The sequence below is a fragment of the Uranotaenia lowii genome, chromosome 2 (genome assembly GCF_029784155.1).
Source record: "Uranotaenia lowii strain MFRU-FL chromosome 2, ASM2978415v1, whole genome shotgun sequence".
Taxonomy (NCBI): Eukaryota; Metazoa; Arthropoda; class Insecta; order Diptera; family Culicidae; genus Uranotaenia; species Uranotaenia lowii.
This window is the reverse complement of record NC_073692.1, coordinates 407,231,046-407,249,443: the sequence shown is the minus strand read 5'-3', so window position 1 is coordinate 407,249,443 and position 18,398 is coordinate 407,231,046. Positions and strand designations below refer to the sequence as shown.

Below are 18,398 nucleotides of genomic sequence, written 5' to 3'. Positions count from 1 at the left end.
CCTGTCGCCCATCCGACCCCATTGGTTAGAGCGAGCCAACCGAGGTGTGTCGATTTGACAGGTAGACGATTCGGTCGTCGCGCGAAATGCCATCATCGCTCGAAGATACGCGGTCCAACAGGAGTGCACACATCGACACTCTCCCGGCTGCCAAAGTTTGCGTTTCACCGTTTGACTCGGTAGCTGTCAAAACTGGTTTCCGGTGCGATTCTGTTTCGATAGAGCTGGGTGACATTGCAACGAAATCTGTTCTAGTACTTCCAAAATTGGTTACGATTAAATTATATTAGCTTCGATCAATCGTCGGTAAAAATTGGTTTCTGTCAACTGGTAGTTGTTCACTGAGCCAATGTTTTGGTCGAAACTCATTGGGAAACTTGTTAAAATTGATCTAGGCCTGCCGAAGAATTCGTTTCGACCTGATAGAAATCGATCGAAGTCAATTGGAAAAAGACTGGTGATCAACTGTTTAACTTGCTTTATTGAACAACGATCTGACTAGTTTCGACCAACAACTTGGTCGGCTTCTTTTGTCATTTTTGTCGAAGTTTTGCCATTTTTTTCATATTTGTATATAACTTTTATTATTTTTAGGCGACGGTTACGGCCCTCCCACTTTTATTAACCCAAGCCCAAAGTTAGGAAAAATCTAGAGTTTGTTTTGATTAGGTCGTATGAGCCACTTGACTTGTTCTGAGAAAATCGCTGTTGAAATTTTGAATCGCATTTTTAATTCCCATTTTATGAATTCTGCTAGAATTCTTTCGGAAATTTGAAAATTATAGTTAAAATTGCAAGAGAATATTCAGATGTACTGGAAAAGAGTGTCAGTACAGTGCTTACATGTGAAATTGTACTTACGTCCTATTGCATTTCTTGTTTGGTGAAAACGACATTTTGCCGATCAACAATTTTCATTCCCGAAACAGATTCCATTCGCCTAATACTTTGCTAGGTAATGAAAAATTGATTGGAGGAGCCTTAGTAACTATAATCCACTCAATTAAGGCACGAAAGTTGTCACGAAAGGGCATCCGGGATTGTTGCTTCCTAGGATTATCTGTTTGGGGATTCACTATAGGATATTCAGGCCAGGCCTGTAACGCCGATGACCGTTCGAAGAATGCGAAAGTTATCCATTGCTTCAAATTGTTTTGGTTGTTTCTGGAAAGGAAACAGAATAATGGCTTTTTGCACTTTCAAAAGTAAAGTTTTGTATACTTACCCAACGATAAATTAAGCCATCCATTCCGATTATATACAACTGAAATCACTCATGCAAGCAGTTTTCTTTGATTTTTTGTATTAAACCGTAAAGTTTCATCAATTGCCAAAGCAATTTTCGCGACGATGCACAAACGACGCAAAAACCAACTCGACGAAGCGTCCTTTTGCATGCACGGCAAAAAACGGCGATGCAAAAAGTCGCAAAAACCAATATGCACTCGAAAATAAAAAAGTTCGGATACGTCTTAAATTCAAATCATTTTGTAAAAGTTATTCATTGATCAAACACAGCCAATTTTTTATCAAACACAGAACGCATGATTCTCAATCGTTTGCAGCCAATAACTCAGTTTTGTTTGTATTGGTTCATACGACCTAATCAAAACAAACTCTAGAAATATTCCCACACATAAAAACTTTATAACTTTATGATTTAACTTTTTTTTAATTTTTGGCATATTTATCAATATTGATTATCTTTGTCATTTTGTCAGTTTTGAATTCTTTTGTTTTCTCTGTAATTTTTTTTATTTGTTTTTTTTTAATTCTTGTGTTTCTAGATTTTTTTTTTTAAATTTCGGTTAATTTAGTTATTTTTTGTTATTTTTAACTTTTGTTTAAAATTTGTTTTTGTTGCCATTTTTGAGTTTTTTTTTCAATAGTTTTTGTAATTTTCATCATTTTTGTCATTTTTATCATCATTGTAATTTTTATGATTTTTGTTATTTTTCGGGAATTTAATTATATTTGCTAGCTTCCCGCATAGCAACATACTGTACGCTGAATCTTCCGAATTATTCCGTTCTGATTACATTAATAGTAGCTTTTCATATTGCGTCTTGACTTGGTGTGCCTTTGCTAAAACAGATAAAATATTATTTCCGAAAGATATGATTAATATTCTTAGAAACAAAATGATAATTTTTGCAACGCAATCAAAGGATAAAGAATTATTTCTGAAAGATACAGTTAATGGTCATACAAATAAATTGATTATTTTTGCAACACTCCAATTTTTCCAACCAATTTTCTGCTGTCACGTAACGTGGCCGGGTGCTGTAAAATATCTCCCGGCTTAGTTCTGGCCAATTTTAAAAGACTCAGAGCTCGAAGGAGTCGGTACGCTAGGCGACGGATCAGCCCTCTTGGTGATGGTGATGGTGAGTTCTTATTCAGCACTTGTAATAATTCATGGTTATGAAAAAAATATTTTCTTCCAGGTGCTTCAAGGGAGGACGAGGAAAGGTTGCGGGCTTTCGGTTGCGCGAACTGAAAACGGCAGGAGCGCAGTTCTAAAGAAAACGATCATGAAACGGAAACGTTGCAGTAAGTTCCAGTCGAGTTCCATAACGGTGGAGTGGTCGGTTGTGATCAATATAGATAGCTCCAACACTTCCGTTGTATCTCCGCCTCCATCTCAGCAGCTCAGGAACGGAAGCAGTGGTTCAGTAGAACAGCCAATAAACAGCAAATTGTACAAAGTGTAATTGTGTGACGTTCTTATGTTTCAATATGTTGGACTTAAATGTTAAATAAACAATTATAGAAAAACAAATTTTATTTTATTTTTCTCATACATCCATTAATTAATAATAGAAGATACACCGTATCATCCGCAATTTATGGGTGGATCATTAACAAAAGATAACACGTACGATCCAGGCGGTTCGTTGTATTTGAATCGTTGTTGAATCGTAACTCTACTTAACAACCCGTTCCCTGTATCGTAAAGTGTGTCGATTCATACAATCTTTCTTTAATAATATGGTTACTATTAGGGTAATCTTTCGGGTGTCTCGGGAAAAAAATTACAGGAACGGTCACTTTATGATACTGATTCATGCGGGTTTGTCTTTTGATTAATTTTTAGCATTTATTAATCTGAGTTATTATCGAACCTTTGTCATTGTTGAAATTTTCGTATATTTTTTTAAAGTTTTGTAACTTTAGAAATTTGTTGCTTATTTTCGTTATTTTTATGTTTGTCATTTATTTGCCATACGTGTCATTTTTGTCATTTTTATAAGTTTGTTTTTGTCATTTTAAGCCTTTTTGTCATATCTGTAGTTCTGTGTAAATTCTATCATTTAGACATTATTGTTGTTGTTTGGTATTTATTTGACGGCCGATTTATATATAGTTGAAAAACAAATTGTTGATCAACCATAAAAAACATAAGCAATAAAGTTTTATGAACTTTTTAATTACGAGAATTTACTATACCTTTGCATCCTTTGCATAATTATTTATGTATAGTGGATTTTTTTTATGCAATTAATTTGCATATATACCTTTTTGTACATTAGCCGACCCCTTGGAAATCCTCGGAAAAGTTTGCGTTTCCTGCTGTCAATTTGACGTTTGCCGATGTCAGTTGCCATCATCATCATCATCAGCGCAACATGACTGCAGTCATCATCATCAGCCAAAATAATCCCGTTGCTTTTTGTAAACAACAAAAGTGAAAATTCTCCGCGTACTGCTGCAGTCAGCTCGGGGTGTTGCGCGAAATTTGAACACCTCTTTCGATTTGCTTTAGTTGTAATTAACCATGTATTAGGAACAACTATTGCTCGGTGTCCCCAATAACCAAATTAAAATGCTCACGTCCAAAATCAGTAAAATCAGTAAGGTGATAATCTGTGGAGCCAAAGGTGTCGGTAAGACGGCGATTCTGGAACAGCTAATCTATGGAAACGTTACCATCGAATCGGTAAGTGTTTTCGAAGAACCCAATGGAAAAAAAACCTAAATGACTCGTCTTTCTCTGATGAGTCAGGTGATGAGTAATTTTACTTACCTCACATACGGTAGCAGGTGCGTAAAGTAAAGGTATAGCGGAAACATGAAATAACTGAACTTTCTAATTGATGCAAATAGAGCGCCACTGTTTGCGCTGGGTTTTTATTGCCAATTGTTTCCGCTTCCGGCTTGAATTTTCTTGGACCTTTTATTCTTGATATATAAGCAAAAAAAAAAGCCTGACGAATGAAATATCCAATTTTTCATTTTTGTCTCATGTCATATAACTTATTTTTGTCATTTCTGTAATTTTTGTCATTTTTGCATTTTTTGTCATTTTTGTAATTTTTGTTGTTTTGTCGTTTTGTTTATTTTTGTTGTTTTTATCATATTTGTTATTTTTGTCACTTTTGTCATTTTTGTCATTTTTGTCATTTTGGTCATTTTTGTATTTGTTGTCATTTTGTCATTTTTTGCCATTTTTGTCATTTTTGCCATTTTTGTCATTTTTGTAATTTTTGTAATGTTTGTCATTTTTGTTATTTTTTTAATTTTTTTTTCATTTTTTCATTTTTTTCAATTTTGTCATTTTTGTTATTTTTGTTATTTTTGTCATTTTTGTCATTTTTGTCATTTTTGTCATTTTTGTAATTTTTGTAATTTTTTCATTTTTGTCATTTTTGTCATTTTGGTCATTTTTGCTATATTTGTAATTTTTGTCATTTTTGTAATTTTTGTAACGTTTGTCATTTTTGTAATTTTTGCCGTTTACCATTTTTGTCATTTTTGGCCATTTTTTTCATTTTTTTAATTTTTTTTTATTTTTGTCATTTTTGTTATTCTTGTCATTTTTGTAGTTTTTGTCATTTTGGTCAAAAATGACCAAAAGGTTATATTTGTAAAGTTTGTCTATTTTATCTTTTTTGTCATTTTTGACATTTTTTTCATTCTTATCATTTTTGACATTTTTTTCATTCTTATAATTTTTGTCATTTTTATCAAAATTGCTATTTTAATTATTTTTATCTTTTATGTCATTGTTGTAATTTTTGCATTTTTATTGTTTTGTATATTTTTATCATTTTTGTCATTTTTGTCGTTTGTCATTTTGTTAATTTTTTCAGATTTGTCAGTTTAGTCTTTTTTGTCATTTTTTGCATTTTTGTCATTTTTGTCATTTTTATCATTTTTATCATTATTGTCATTTTTGTCATTTTCGTCACAATTATCATTTTTGTCATTTTTTGCAATATTTGTCATTTTTGTCAATTAATTTTTGTCATTTAAGTCATCTTTGACTTTTGTGGCATTTCAATAATTTTTTTTCATTTTTGTAATATTTGTTATTTTTGTCATTTTTGTAACTTTTGTAATTTTTATCATTTTTGTCATTTGAGTCATTTTGACATTTTCGTCATTTTTGTCATTTTTATTATTTTCGTGATATTTGTTATTTTTGTTATTTTTGTCAGGTCTGCCATTTTTGTCATTTTTGTCGTTTTGCTCATTTTTGCCATTTTTTATCATTTTGTCCTTTTTGCCGTTTTTGTCGTTTATGTCATTTATTGTTATGTCATTTTTTGTTATTTTTGCCATTTTGGTATTTTTTGTCATTTTATTATTATTATTATAATATTTATTCATCGAACATTTTGTTTAAATGAATTAGAATATAGAACAAACATCAATCAGATAGAATTAAATAGACTGGACTGGCGAACACGACGAATAAAACGACTAGCTGCACACAAAATTTTCGAGGCCGGAATTTAGCAAAATTTTGCTCAAATTTGACCAGCTAGAAACTTAGCAATCAATTTAGCAAAAAAAAATTAATAAAAATTTAGCAAAATAGTCGGAAGTGTCCGGACTAAATTTTTACTAATTTTTCTGTAAATAAAATGATTGTTTGCTAAAATGTTAGCAAAATTTTTATTTTCAAAAATTACTAAAATTTGAGTAAAATCAAAAATTTATTTATTTTTCATAAAGGGGTTTCTTTTTAAAATAAAAAGAAATTTGGAATTATTTCCTACTTATTTTATTTTCGTTAGCTAAAAGATGTCCTTTTATTCGGAAGCTTTCTTTCCATAAATCATGGAAATTATGGTAGACAAGTTTGGCGACTTGTGACATTCGGGTGATGGTCCTGAGAAAATAAACAGTTTTTAGATTATGAAACAAGGAAGTAAAAATTGTGGTTACCATAAAGCTCATTCGGGAAAATTATTGAACTTTTTCTTCCATCGGTTCCAAGGATTCACCGCGAACGTCACAAAAATCTGAAAAAAAAAAACAAAAATAATGAAGTTTCTTCAAAATAAATTGAATGTTAAATTTCTTAGTATGAAAACGAAAATAATAATAATCATAATAATAGGCAGTATAATTAAGTTTCGTGAGAATAATTAAGTTTGCCTTAAAATAGTCTGCGAAGATGTCACTTTTTGCCATCTGTGGGGCTTAATACACAAAGTGATTACACAATTTATTCATTGAAATTTTAATGTAACTGTTGTACAAGATCAAGGAAGGACAATTAGTTAGAAGAGATTACTAAATAATACAAAATTCTGATATTTCAATTTTAAAAAACTTTTAACATTGATTAAAAAAATCAATACATACCGCGTTGCACTTGCGTAGTTGTTGAATTTACTTCAGGCAAACATTGCCCATTTTATCGCAGTGCTTCAAGTGTATCCGCCGTGGGGTTTTGATTTCAATGCTGGCATCATCCGGAGCTTATACCAGGAGAGGTAACAAATAATGCAATTACCATCGATAATTGTAGTTCACTTAACAATTCCAAAACCTGGAAAAATAAGAACTGTTTAGTCACATTTTTCAATTCAAATAATGTTTCTTTTAACACTACTTACAAAACACTTGGGCATTGATAAAAATGCATTCTGGGCCATCGGATTAAGTGACATCAGCGCTGCCATTCGCGGTCAATTTGTAGAATCGTTAAACCAGCATATGGTTGTCTGCATCCCCCCGACAGGCGGAACAGTCGTGTGAAGCTGCATGTCCCTATAAAAAAAACCAATTAATGCACCTCGTATGAAAATTTTCATTCGCTGCTTCCGGTTTTAACCTACTTCGTAACTTTGTTTTGCACGAAGGTTTTGGATGGTGGTCTCCATTTCTCTTGTCGTTCGTTACAGACCAATTTGGAGCTCAACAAACTCAAACAACATTTCGTAATCTCCAACCGTTTTCCTTCACCTGACCTGAAATGTGAAATGTTCGGTTTGGAAGTAATTAAATTTTTATTAATTTGAAAAGAAACTTACCGTGCAAAATAAACTGAAAAATTTTCCCTCTAGTGAATACTAGATCGGTCGTTTTCCAGTGCGTTTGATAGCGTAAAGCAACGTTATCAAAATATTATTGAAAGCAAATGACATGACTCCAATGGGGCAGCCCAAGGCTGTTGAACCACATCCAATGATGACCTTATCCGCGTTAACTTCCGAGCCCACGTTAACGGCATTAATCGAACCGGCTTCCATCATCTTCGGGCAGATTTCGGGGCAAAACAATCCTACGTTGTCGCGGCTACCGGATGCCGTTGTGATTAGCCCTTCAACTGGAGATGTGTTTTCGCTGGAAGCGGCAAAGCTAAATTATTTTTCTTTTAAGCTCAATTTCAATTATTTATCGCACTTACCAAACAAAATTCCGATTCCACTTAAAATTGTTTCAAACCAAAACAAATCATCCGCTGGAGCTTTATCCAAACGGCCAACATGAAAAGTCTTCGGGAATCGGCAAAGAGAAGGACCTCGTATTCAACATTTTGATGGTTCCATCCTCCACTACCATCGAAAATCGTATCCGGCCGGACAGGTAGGATTCGGAGCATTATGTGATGAACTCTCTCTGAACGGCAAACAAAACACGGCGCACAACTTTTAATGGTAAAACGGAATCGAAACATTCCGAATTTACGACTGACTGATCCGAAAACAAAACAAAACAAAATTCCTGTCAAAAAAAAACGTTGCACCGTGGTTCGAGTAGAAACTAAAAGTCCTAAAAGTTTGAGTCCATGCTACTGTAAATACTGAAATAAGTAGCAAAGGGGATTTTTTTACTCAAATTAAGCAAAAGTCATGACAATTTGGGAAAGAACTAACTGGACAGTAAAAAAAAATTTTTGCTAACGGAAAGTAACAGCTCATTTTTGCTAAGTGGAGTCTCGAAAGTTTTGTGTGTGGTTCATTGAACTGGTGCAGATGTTCAGCGTCCTGGAATACTCGCATCATCGCACTCAATGGCTCATTATAGCCGTAGGATGTTCGGTGGACTCGATTTGATAGTAACGAGTGAGATCGTAAGGTCCTTAATGGCGCACTAAAGCATATCATTTCCAGCAAGTGTGGTGACTGAACCTCACCGTTCAATACTTTAGCGACGAATGTTGCTTGTTGAATCCTTCGGCGGCGTTCCAGTGTTTCAATACCCAAAAGCTGGCAGCGATTAGGATAAGCGGGAAGATCCTTAGGATGGTGCCATGGCAGATGTCGTAGGGCGAATCTTTAAAAACGCTTCTGTATGCGCTCAATTCGTTAGATCCAACACAGCTGGTAGGGGGCCCAGACAATTGCAGCATGTTCTATTATGGATCGGACGAGTGCACAGTAGAGCGACTTCAAGCACAGCGGATCTGTAAATTCTCGTGCTATTTTTGAAATGAAACCAAGTTGTCGATTGGCTTTATTTATAACGGTTGTTCGATGGCTGTTGAACGTGAGCTAGGCATCAAGGGTAACACCTAGATCGCCAACTTCCAATACCCTTTTAAGATGCTGATGATCGATGCTATAGTCGTGTAGAATGGGTGCTTTTTTTTTCGATGGAAGGTTATTACATAGCATTTAGGGATACTAACCGATAACTTATTCAGTCTACACTATTCACTAAACCGATCGAGCAGCGATTGGAGCTGGGCACAATCCTCGGTGCATTCTATTGGGACATATATTTTCAAATCATCAGCATATGCAATCTTAGTTCCATCATCCAAACTGGTTATCAGATCTTTGAAAAACAATACAAACAGCAGAGGCCCAAGATTGCTTCCCTGAGGCACCCCAGACCGATTTATGAAAGGAAAGGATATGCTATCACCAAATTTAGTTCTGATACACCGATCTGTGAGGAAGGATTCCAACCAAACAACCATGTTCTCATGAACACCAAGTTTAGATAGTTTGGCAAGCAATATTCTGTGATCAATCCTGTCAAATGCAGCCTTGATGTCGGTGTAAACAGCATCTACTTGGTTTTTACACTCCATCTGGTTCAGGCAAAACGATGTGTATTGCAAAAGGTTTGTACTCCAGGCATAAACCCGTGCTGTTCAGCCGCAATATATTGGGATGAAGATCGCAATAGAGCGCCACTCACGATGATTTCGAAAAGTTTAGAACCTGTCGACAAACTGGTTATACCTCGATACTGCTTTACGTCTCTTCGATCGCCTTTTGGTCATTTATGTCATTTTTAACATTTTCATTATTTTTGTCATTTTGTAATTTTTGTCGTTTTTGCCTTTTTTTTTAAATTTTGGCATTTTTGCTTCTTTTGTAATTTTTCTCAATTTTGTAATTTTGTTCATTTTTGTTTTTTTTTTGTAATTTTTGTCACTTTTGTCATTTTTGTCGTTTTTATTATTTTTGTCATTTTTATCATTTTTGTTATTCCTTTCATTTTTGGCATTTTTAGCATTCTTGTCATGAATCATTTTTGTCGTTTTTGCATTTTTTGTCATTTTTGTTATTTTTGTCATTCTTGTAGTTTTTGTGATTTTTGTGATATTTGCCATTTATTTAATTTTTATCATTTCTGGCATTTTGTCATTTTAATCATTTTTGTCATTTTATGTCTTTAAAGTAACTTTTTTAATTTTTGTCTTTTTATTTTTTTTAAATTTTTGTCTTTTTGGTCATATTTTTAAATTTTTTTTTATTTGTCATATTTTTTCATTTCTGTCATTTTTTTTCATTTTTGTCGTTCTAGTCACTTTTGTTTTTTTTTTTTGTCATTTTTGTATTTTTTGTCATATCTTTTCATTTATGTCATTGGAGAGGGTGGACTGTATCACGGTGGGTGGCATGAAAAACAACCACTGGCTGCCCGCTCCCCTTGTGGGATTGGGCCTCGACTTTACAACCCCTGTGGTTGCCAAACCAGGGGAGGCAGGTCGGTGGACAGGCTGTCTGGAATGCCAAACAAATCGGTGGTTGCCACAGTAACTAAACTCTTTCGGATATGCTCTGATAAGAGCCGATTGGGGTGTGGCAACAGAGAACCGGAAGCAAGAAACTGGAGCAGCAGCACGAAGAAAACACTTTCACTTTAACTTCTCATATCTCTCTATTTGCTGTTCACTTTTCTCTAATTTTATTTATTTACGCTCTGGAAACTCTGGAACTTTCTCGAACAATCAGGATGAGCGATCACCTTTTCGCTCTCGCGACGCAATCGGCTCCGTCCGAGCACGACGACGATGATTCGAGCAGCCCGTCACCCTTGTTCTCGTTTACGGCGTATTTGGCTTTCGTTCGAACAGATACTTTCGAACGAATTCTAAAAAGATATTCTTGTTTTCGTACGAACGCGATACGTTCAATTTTGGTGTTACCTGATGAACTTCTTTTTAAGTAATTTTTAACGACTGATGATTATTATTCTTTTTTAATTTAAATTAGCATTTCAGTCAAAAGGAAGCAAATACTAAAATTTACAATTTGCCCGACGTTTCGGCCTTTGGTCTTGGCCTTCCTCAAGGGTTATATTGCATTATACTGTATGTGTTCCTGAGTGTATCGGATGTGAGGGGAAGTTTTGCTGGTATCTAACCTTTATCTTGTATGTTGTTATCACTATGGTCATAATTATATACGAATTCCTAACTGTTTTATGCGGACACAATTTGTTTGAACCTTCTAATTTTGGTGTGGTTTTGTTTACACATCAAGTGTATGTTGTTATCACTATGGTCATAATTATATACGAATTCCTAACTGTTTTATGCGGACACAATTTGTTTGAACCTTCTAATTTTGGTGTGGTTTTGTTTACACATCAAGTGTAAACAAAACCACACCAAAATTAGAAGGTTCAAACAAATTGTGTCCGCATAAAACAGTTAGGAATTCGTATATAATTATGACCATAGTGATAACAACATACAAGATAAAGGTTAGATACCAGCAAAACTTCCCCTCACATCCGATACACTCAGGAACACATACAGTATAATGCAATATAACCCTTGAGGAAGGCCAAGACCAAAGGCCGAAACGTCGGACTGATGAACTTCGAAATTGTTGGGCAGCAACCTGGTTTAAAATGACATTTTCAAATGTAAATATTGAGATTAAAATTAGTTCTTTGATGTATTGTAGATCTAGTCGCGATCATCCGGTGAGTTTCGGAAAAAATATTGTTAAAAAAAAGAACATCAGCAGTCGCCGGGGCTGATTCCGACATCGTCAGCAGCAGAAACAAACGCCTGCCGATATTAAAACTTTTCAATTGTGCCCTAGAAGCTTTATCGCAAGTGTTTCCGGTATCAAGAAGGTGTCCTATCAATACCAGACGGTAGTGGGGACGGTGCTGCTGCTCTGTTAATGCTGCTGTAAATCTCCCTCACCCGGAGTGAAAAATTGGAATCCGGCAACAAGTTTCAACAGTCAAAAAACTTTCTTCAGCGAAAATCTTCGTAATATTGCAAAACATCAGACTGGATATAAAACTGCTGTGTTTTCAGATTTTTTTAGTATCATATCCTCCCAATTTTTCATATTTCCTCTATTTTTTTCATTTTTGGCCTTTTTAACGAATTCCGTTCGCAGCATTAGACTCGCGTTTGACGACCGATAGAAAAAATACGTTCGATCGAAAACGAGAATGCAACATTTCGTTCGAACGAGCTTTGTTCGAAAGATTTAACTGCTATGATTCGTTCGAACGAAAACAAGAATGCGAAATTGCTTAACTTTCGAACGAATGTCATTCGATCGAAAACGAGAATAAGGGTGCGTTCCTGCTGGCTGCTGTTTCTTCTCCGGTTAGTTCTCTCTCGCTTCTCTCTTCGCTGCTCTCTCGGGATGGGCCTGAGTTGGCGGTTGAAAATTAACTAAACTTGCGCGACCAGCGGGACCGCGCTTTTTAAAACTTTGGCTTGTCGCGCACTGCTTGCTGATTGGCTGATGTTGTTTCTCCCCGTTCTTCTTCGGACCGCTCTCCTTCTTTGCGTCGCGTTCTTTCTTCAGACCGCTCTGCGGACTGAACAGTCATTTTGATCATTTTTTGTCCAAAAATATGTTTTGGAGGATGGGAAAGTTTTGTCTCTGGAGCCACCATTGGCAGATGTATTGCAACTCTTGGCAGAAGTCTATTGCTTCTCCGTCTATAATAAAATATTTTGTAAAATGAGTTCAGTATGTTATTTGACAAAAGATTTTATAATATGCGGAACTGAAAACTGGCAGTAAATCTGTCAATGGTGGCTCCAGAGTACCATAAATAAATTACGAAAATAGACACTTGAATTTTGCCTGTACTTGAATTGCCGGAACTTAAAACAATTTCTTTGAATCTCATGAATCATTATATTATGTGTATATGGTGATGCAATTGAGACTCCTCTTTTAAACATTTGTGAAAGTTTCGAGGACACTGTCACTAGCAGGAAGTTGCTCCTTTACAAGCCTTCTGAAGCGTTGTTTTCAAAATCGATGCAGGAGCTTTACGTTGCCACAATTTAACAAAGTGAGAAGATGGATAGAAAATTCAATGTTTGAATTTTGGACATCCACTGTTTGTATTTGTGCTTAATGAAACAACATACCACCATAAGGGAAAAAATGTTAATTTTTTTTGTTGTTTTCCTGAAAATCCGAAAACTTGTGCAGGAAATTCACAGCACTATCGAGGACACCTACGTGGCCAGCGTGGACACCGGCAAAGGCAGCCGGGACACCTTGAGAATCTTCGACACCTCGGGACTGCAAGGCAATGGCCAACTTCCGCGCCACTATCTCAGCTATCCGGATGCCTTCATCCTGGTGTACGATCCGAGCGATCCCTCCAGCTTGGACATGCTCGGGGGCATCAAGAGCGACATCGATAAGTTTAAGGACAAAAAGGAGGTGGGTTTTTGTGAATTTCACCTCCCTCAGCTGAGTTTAAAAAATCCTTTTTTTTCTTTTAGGTATTTGTGATTGTGATAGCCAACATGCGATCTCGCCAGACCCGGTCCAATGGTTCCTCCCCGGTAAACTCCTCCCACCTGCAGCAGCAAATGTTGCTGAGCAACGATGTGATAGAGTCCAATCTGACCAGGGCCAACAATTGGTGTGCCCGGGAGCGCATCAAACACTACACGGTCAACGCAATGGAACGCGCCTCGCTGTATGAGCCCTTCGTTCAGCTGGCAAGTCGTCTCTACCCGCCGCAAACCAAGGGTAGCTTCCCGCAGCTCCGTCAACTGACGCAGAAAACTTCGAAGGTGGACAACAGCTAGGCGGAGTGTGCGGTGTGGTGAAGACCACAACACGAGTATTTATCGACGTAAAGTGTACCAAATATTCTGATATCATTTATTTTTTGTGTAGCGATTGTGTACTTAAGAGTATTAAGCTTTACTACCGACTGCGATCAGTACTTACTTACCTGTAGGCTCAAGAGTATTTTTTTTCTCGTTCCGATAGAAAGCTGAGGAACATTTTGTGATCGAAGTGATTGCAACTACCAATTTTTTTTTAACTTTCTTTAATTTTATTTTGTTCTTCCAATCAGGGAAACCCGACTGCACCTCATAGATTAAGACTCAAAAAGCTAGACTATTAGAGCCAACAGTTCCGTTAAGCACCCTCCCGAACTATTTAAAGGCACATTTAAATTATCGACCTCATGCATTTAGAGAGGTAGTAGCTATAGTTTTACTTTAAAGTTGCATGTAATGAAACAGGCAAAATTATTGGCATTTTCTGTGACGTATTGTAATCGATAATGATGCAGTTACTTATCATTTATTCAGTAAGATATTTACATTAGAGACAATAAAACATAATTTAACTCTAAATGACAAGAAGTTTTTTTTAGAGAAAAAATCCTTTCGCAACTTCCTTCGTGGCTTCCGTTCCTCTCACTGTCGTGAGAAATCAATCAAGAAATCAAAATAAAATTTTGGTCTTATAGAAAAGAAAAAATTAACACCTTCTCGAAACGAGGCATCGTGTGGCGTATTGTTTTCACCACTTCAAAAGGTACTTCAGCTTCCTCAGCACTATAGTTGTGCCGAAAATGTCGTCCCACAGGGTGCTGCTGATGCCGAAACCTGGAACGAGATAATGTACCTAATTATTGTACGAAAAGTCAGTTATGAGGGCGTTGCGTGAATCATACAGTTATCAATCTTTAATTTAGTTGGTAGGCATTGTCTGTTAGTTTCAGTATTTCGGTTTTCTTCTAATGTGTTAGAGAGTTTTTTTGATAACTGCGTCCCCCTTAGTGACCCACCTAATTACCTTGAGACAAATATAATAATATAATATAATAAATATAATAATATAATCTATTATATAAAATTCTCTTGTAACGGTGTTTGTAGTACTACTCCTCCGAAATGACCCAACCGATTCAAATGAAATTATTTTTAGAATATTCTGTGGGCATGCGAATCGGTTTATATCGAATAAAAACAACAAAAAGTCGCATCAATTGTCCGTTATCATTAAATTTGTAATAAATTGAATTAAATTAAAGTCATGGCCTTCAATTTTTTCGAGATTTTCTTTACTTTGGGCGCCGGGCGGGCAGTTTGTTTTTCGTCTCCAAGGTCCAGGCGTCGCAAGCAAACGTCGTAGGAGGTTAGTAACTATGGCATAGCATACTGTTTAGTGGGAATATTTGGGCGCGCATTTCTCAACCAAGCATAATTTCGATGCATGTGGTGACCACATGAAGCCTAGATGTGTTTTTTCTTCTTGATTCCTAGATCATTTGTACAGCACATATGTAGTAATGAATGACGCCCAGATGTGACCCAGATTAATATTTTGCCGATCAAATCAAAACCATTCAAACGATTTGAAAAAATTAAAACTTCAATTCGTGTTATTTCAAGAAGGAATTGTTGTCTAAATAATATGAATTTAGTACTGATGCGTATGAAATAATGGTATGACTCTTTGCGGACTTTTGAAAAAAGAAAAGTGGAAAGACTTGGTTTATAATCCAAAACGCTAGAAATATTTTTCAAACATGTACAAATGTGCTTCACAGAAGTTGTATCATGCGCCATTAAATTTATAGAACAACCACAAAATCCGTTGCAAATGAACAGACACATGAACTGAACAAAAGCCTGTACTTTAAAATGGGTTATATGAGATTGATGTTCATTTGAAGGCCGAATGCAAAGAAGTGCAAACGTTCAACATTTACAAAAAATGTATACATGATTTCTAAATTTATAAATGGTTGGGCCCAAAGAAACAATCTGACTAAATAAACTTAACTTTTTTTTAAATCGTTCACCAAAAAACTGTTTACAGGTTCCCTGTTTGTTTATACAGAGTTCAAGTACGTACTTAACATAAATGTGTGTTTTTGTTTAACATATTTTGGTTACGTAGGTGAGACTTTAGATCCGATTTTTTGTTGACATATTTTTTTTTGTGATTGATATTCCAGAAGCATAATTTTATTAAGTAGCAGTAGCTGAATTTTTTTTTTTTTGATAAGTTTTTGTTATGACCTGAAAGTGTTGAAAATAATATTAACTCCTGTCATTTCACACGGTGAAACAAGTGGCAATGCGCCTTTAAGTCATGAAACATATTCCATTTTTTCTCTAAAATAGTCAGATAGGGTAGGTATCCCGAGTGTTAAATCTGAACGGATAATTAAAATTTTTAAATGTTGAGGTAAATTTACATGAAAATATCCAGAAAAAAGAATGAACTCATGAAATCATCGTAGCCTTGAAAGATAAGTTTTTTTTATGTATTTAATTTTTTAAAACCTGCATTCCAATTAAATCTAATTGATTCTTGAAAATATCACATAATCTTAAACAGAATCGCAAATCACCTTCAACACTGTTCAGGAAAATTTTAAATCAGACAACAATGGTTTCAATTGGCAGGTATGTATTTAAGGATAAAAAAGAAGATAAAAATGCTTTAATTCGGTTGAATAATAAAAAAATTAATCATATCTTTTCTCCTTTCAAAAGCAAATTAAATTTCTTCAAATTAAAATCTTTGAATAATAACCCAATAAATCAAGACTTCTTGATTTAACTAGCATTTTTTGCTAAAAAAAGGGCGAACCTTTTTTTTTGGACATGATTTTGATGAAAATATGGATATAAATAACCACTGCTTCCAAATGTGAGGAAAGTGAAGCTGCTTGAAAATGGTTTGAAAAAAATCATCTCTAATGTTTTTATTTCTTCAGTTCTAAAAAATATACCATCAAAAGCTACTCGGGAGCTAAAAGTGCTGCGCTAGGCAGAATATTGAGCAAACACTCCAAAAATTGTCCCGATATTCTAAATTCTTCTTCCATAAAGTTTCATATGCAATAAATTCCAATAAATGAGAAATTTTTGATTTCGATTTAAACCTTAAAGTGAACTCGAGCAAAGCGGAGTCAATCAACTAAATTGTATACAATAAATGAAACATAGATATAATCAACATATGTTATTTATGGAACAAGTAATAAAGAGTGGATTTTTTTTAGCATGAGGTTTGCCAAGTTTGATGGTAACGTTGAGTGCTGAAAAAATCGAATTTGCAACGGGAAGCTGATACCTGATATCATTCGGCAATATTCAAAGCATCCGAATCAAAGAAATGTAAATGAAAAGGATTCATGTGAGATGTATGTGAAATTTATTGGAGATATTTTTTGAATAATCTGTTAAAAGACCCGTACAATTGAGTTAAAATTCCTAGATTTGATCCCGATATAATTGAGCGGGCCAATTCGAGAAAACGGAAAAGATGGGTATGTTTAAAAACTAGGACATGTTCAAGAAAGCGAGACGATTAACAACTCAAGATTTGATGCTTTTTTTAAGTCAAACAGCGAAAAAAAAACTTGAAATCGACGCCAAGTTTAAAATGGTAAGACAAAGTTTACCGGGTCTGCTAGTATTATATATAAAATACAATAATAGGAATATTCCTCACTCCCCAGAAACTTGAAGGACACATGAAACGCGCCTCCATGTGAGGAAAGTTCTTACGAACATGAATAAATGCTATCGAGAAGACCTAAGTTGCCTTAGACTAAATTTCGAAAGCTTCTGGCGAAAACTGTTAAGCTCATTATCACCAAAAATTTGTGTCCCGATCTGACAATTATAGTACAACACAAGTATATCTACTTTTTTTCATAATATCTTCCATGATAAGTAAGTTGACTTTGTTAATAAATTTTATACTCAAAATATGATTTTGATTTATCCGTTCAACATGTTTTGGAGATAACGTTCTTTAACCACGGCAAGGCTGTTCCCACGCGTCTGGTGGTGCTACGTAGATGACATCCTTGCCGTGGTTAAAGAACGTTATCTTCCACAGACCCTAGAGCTTCTTAACACTCAGCACAATTCCATTAAATTTACGGTAGAAAAAGAATCAGACGGAAAACTTCCCTTTCTCGATCTTCTGATTTCAAGAAAAGAGGACAACAGCATTAAATTTGCAATTTATCGAAAACCAACCTCAACAGACCGATATATCACAGTTGATTCTAACCATTTTGGGTCACAAAAACAAGCCGCTTTTCATTCCATGGCTCATCGGCTATACAATATACCCATGGAAAAAGCTGAGTTTGAAGAAGAAAAATTAAAAATATTCGAAGCAGGTGCCCTTAACGGATACGACAACGATTTTGTACAAAAAATCCTACAAAAACACGCGCGAAAGAAAATTCGAAGAGATGCAACTACTTTAAGACCAGAGAAAGAAGAATCCCAAAGGGTTAGTTTGCCGTTCTACCCCAGACTAACCAACGGGATTACCAAGATACTCTCTCAACATGGCTTAAAAACAGCATACAAAAGTGGGAACACACTCAAGGATCGGTTGGTTTCGCTGAAAGATAAGATTCCAGACGAAGAAAGATCAGGTATTTATGAAATACCATGCAAAAATTGCCCGGCCATTTACATTGGCCAAACACGGCGCAAGTTCAAAGTTCGATTAAAAGAACATAGGAACGCAGTAGAAAACCTCAGAATCAACGAATCTAGTGTAGCTTCCCACGCAACAGAACTTGATCACGCCATAGATTGGGAAAAAGTGAGGTACAAGAAATGCGTTAGAAAAACCTCACACTTAAACGCATGGGAGTCAATGTTCATTAGCACGGCCGAAAAACCGCTA

General features: G+C 35.3%; 2 protein-coding genes across 2 annotated transcripts in view; one reads left to right on the top strand and one right to left on the bottom strand.

Moving 5' to 3' along the window:
* Nucleotides 1-3,663: 3,663 nt before the first annotated feature.
* On the top strand, nt 3,664-14,052 carry LOC129748289 (NF-kappa-B inhibitor-interacting Ras-like protein). Its single transcript, XM_055742832.1, has 3 exons — nt 3,664-3,940; nt 12,903-13,139; nt 13,202-14,052. The coding sequence occupies exons 1-3, from the start codon at nt 3,827-3,829 to the stop codon at nt 13,511-13,513; spliced, it is 663 nt and encodes a 220-aa protein (XP_055598807.1). The 5' UTR covers nt 3,664-3,826; the 3' UTR covers nt 13,514-14,052.
* Nucleotides 13,763-18,398, bottom strand: part of LOC129748288 (uncharacterized) — a 32,519-nt gene continuing 27,883 nt past the window's right edge. Inside the window, exon 5 of the mRNA XM_055742831.1 lies at nt 13,763-14,329. Within this exon, the coding sequence (XP_055598806.1) occupies nt 14,244-14,329 (86 nt within the window). The 3' untranslated portion in view covers nt 13,763-14,243. The remainder of the gene's footprint in view (nt 14,330-18,398) is intronic.

Excerpts from the sequence above, each read along its gene's own strand:
- LOC129748289 (XM_055742832.1), top strand. The coding sequence starts at position 3,827 with ATGCTCACGTCCAAAATCAGTAAAATCAGTAAGGTGATAATCTGTGGA. Across the intron at positions 3,941-12,902 it reads GAAACGTTACCATCGAATCG|GAAATTCACAGCACTATCGA; the intron begins GTAAGTGTTTTC and ends AAACTTGTGCAG. Across the intron at positions 13,140-13,201 it reads AGTTTAAGGACAAAAAGGAG|GTATTTGTGATTGTGATAGC; the intron begins GTGGGTTTTTGT and ends TTTTTCTTTTAG.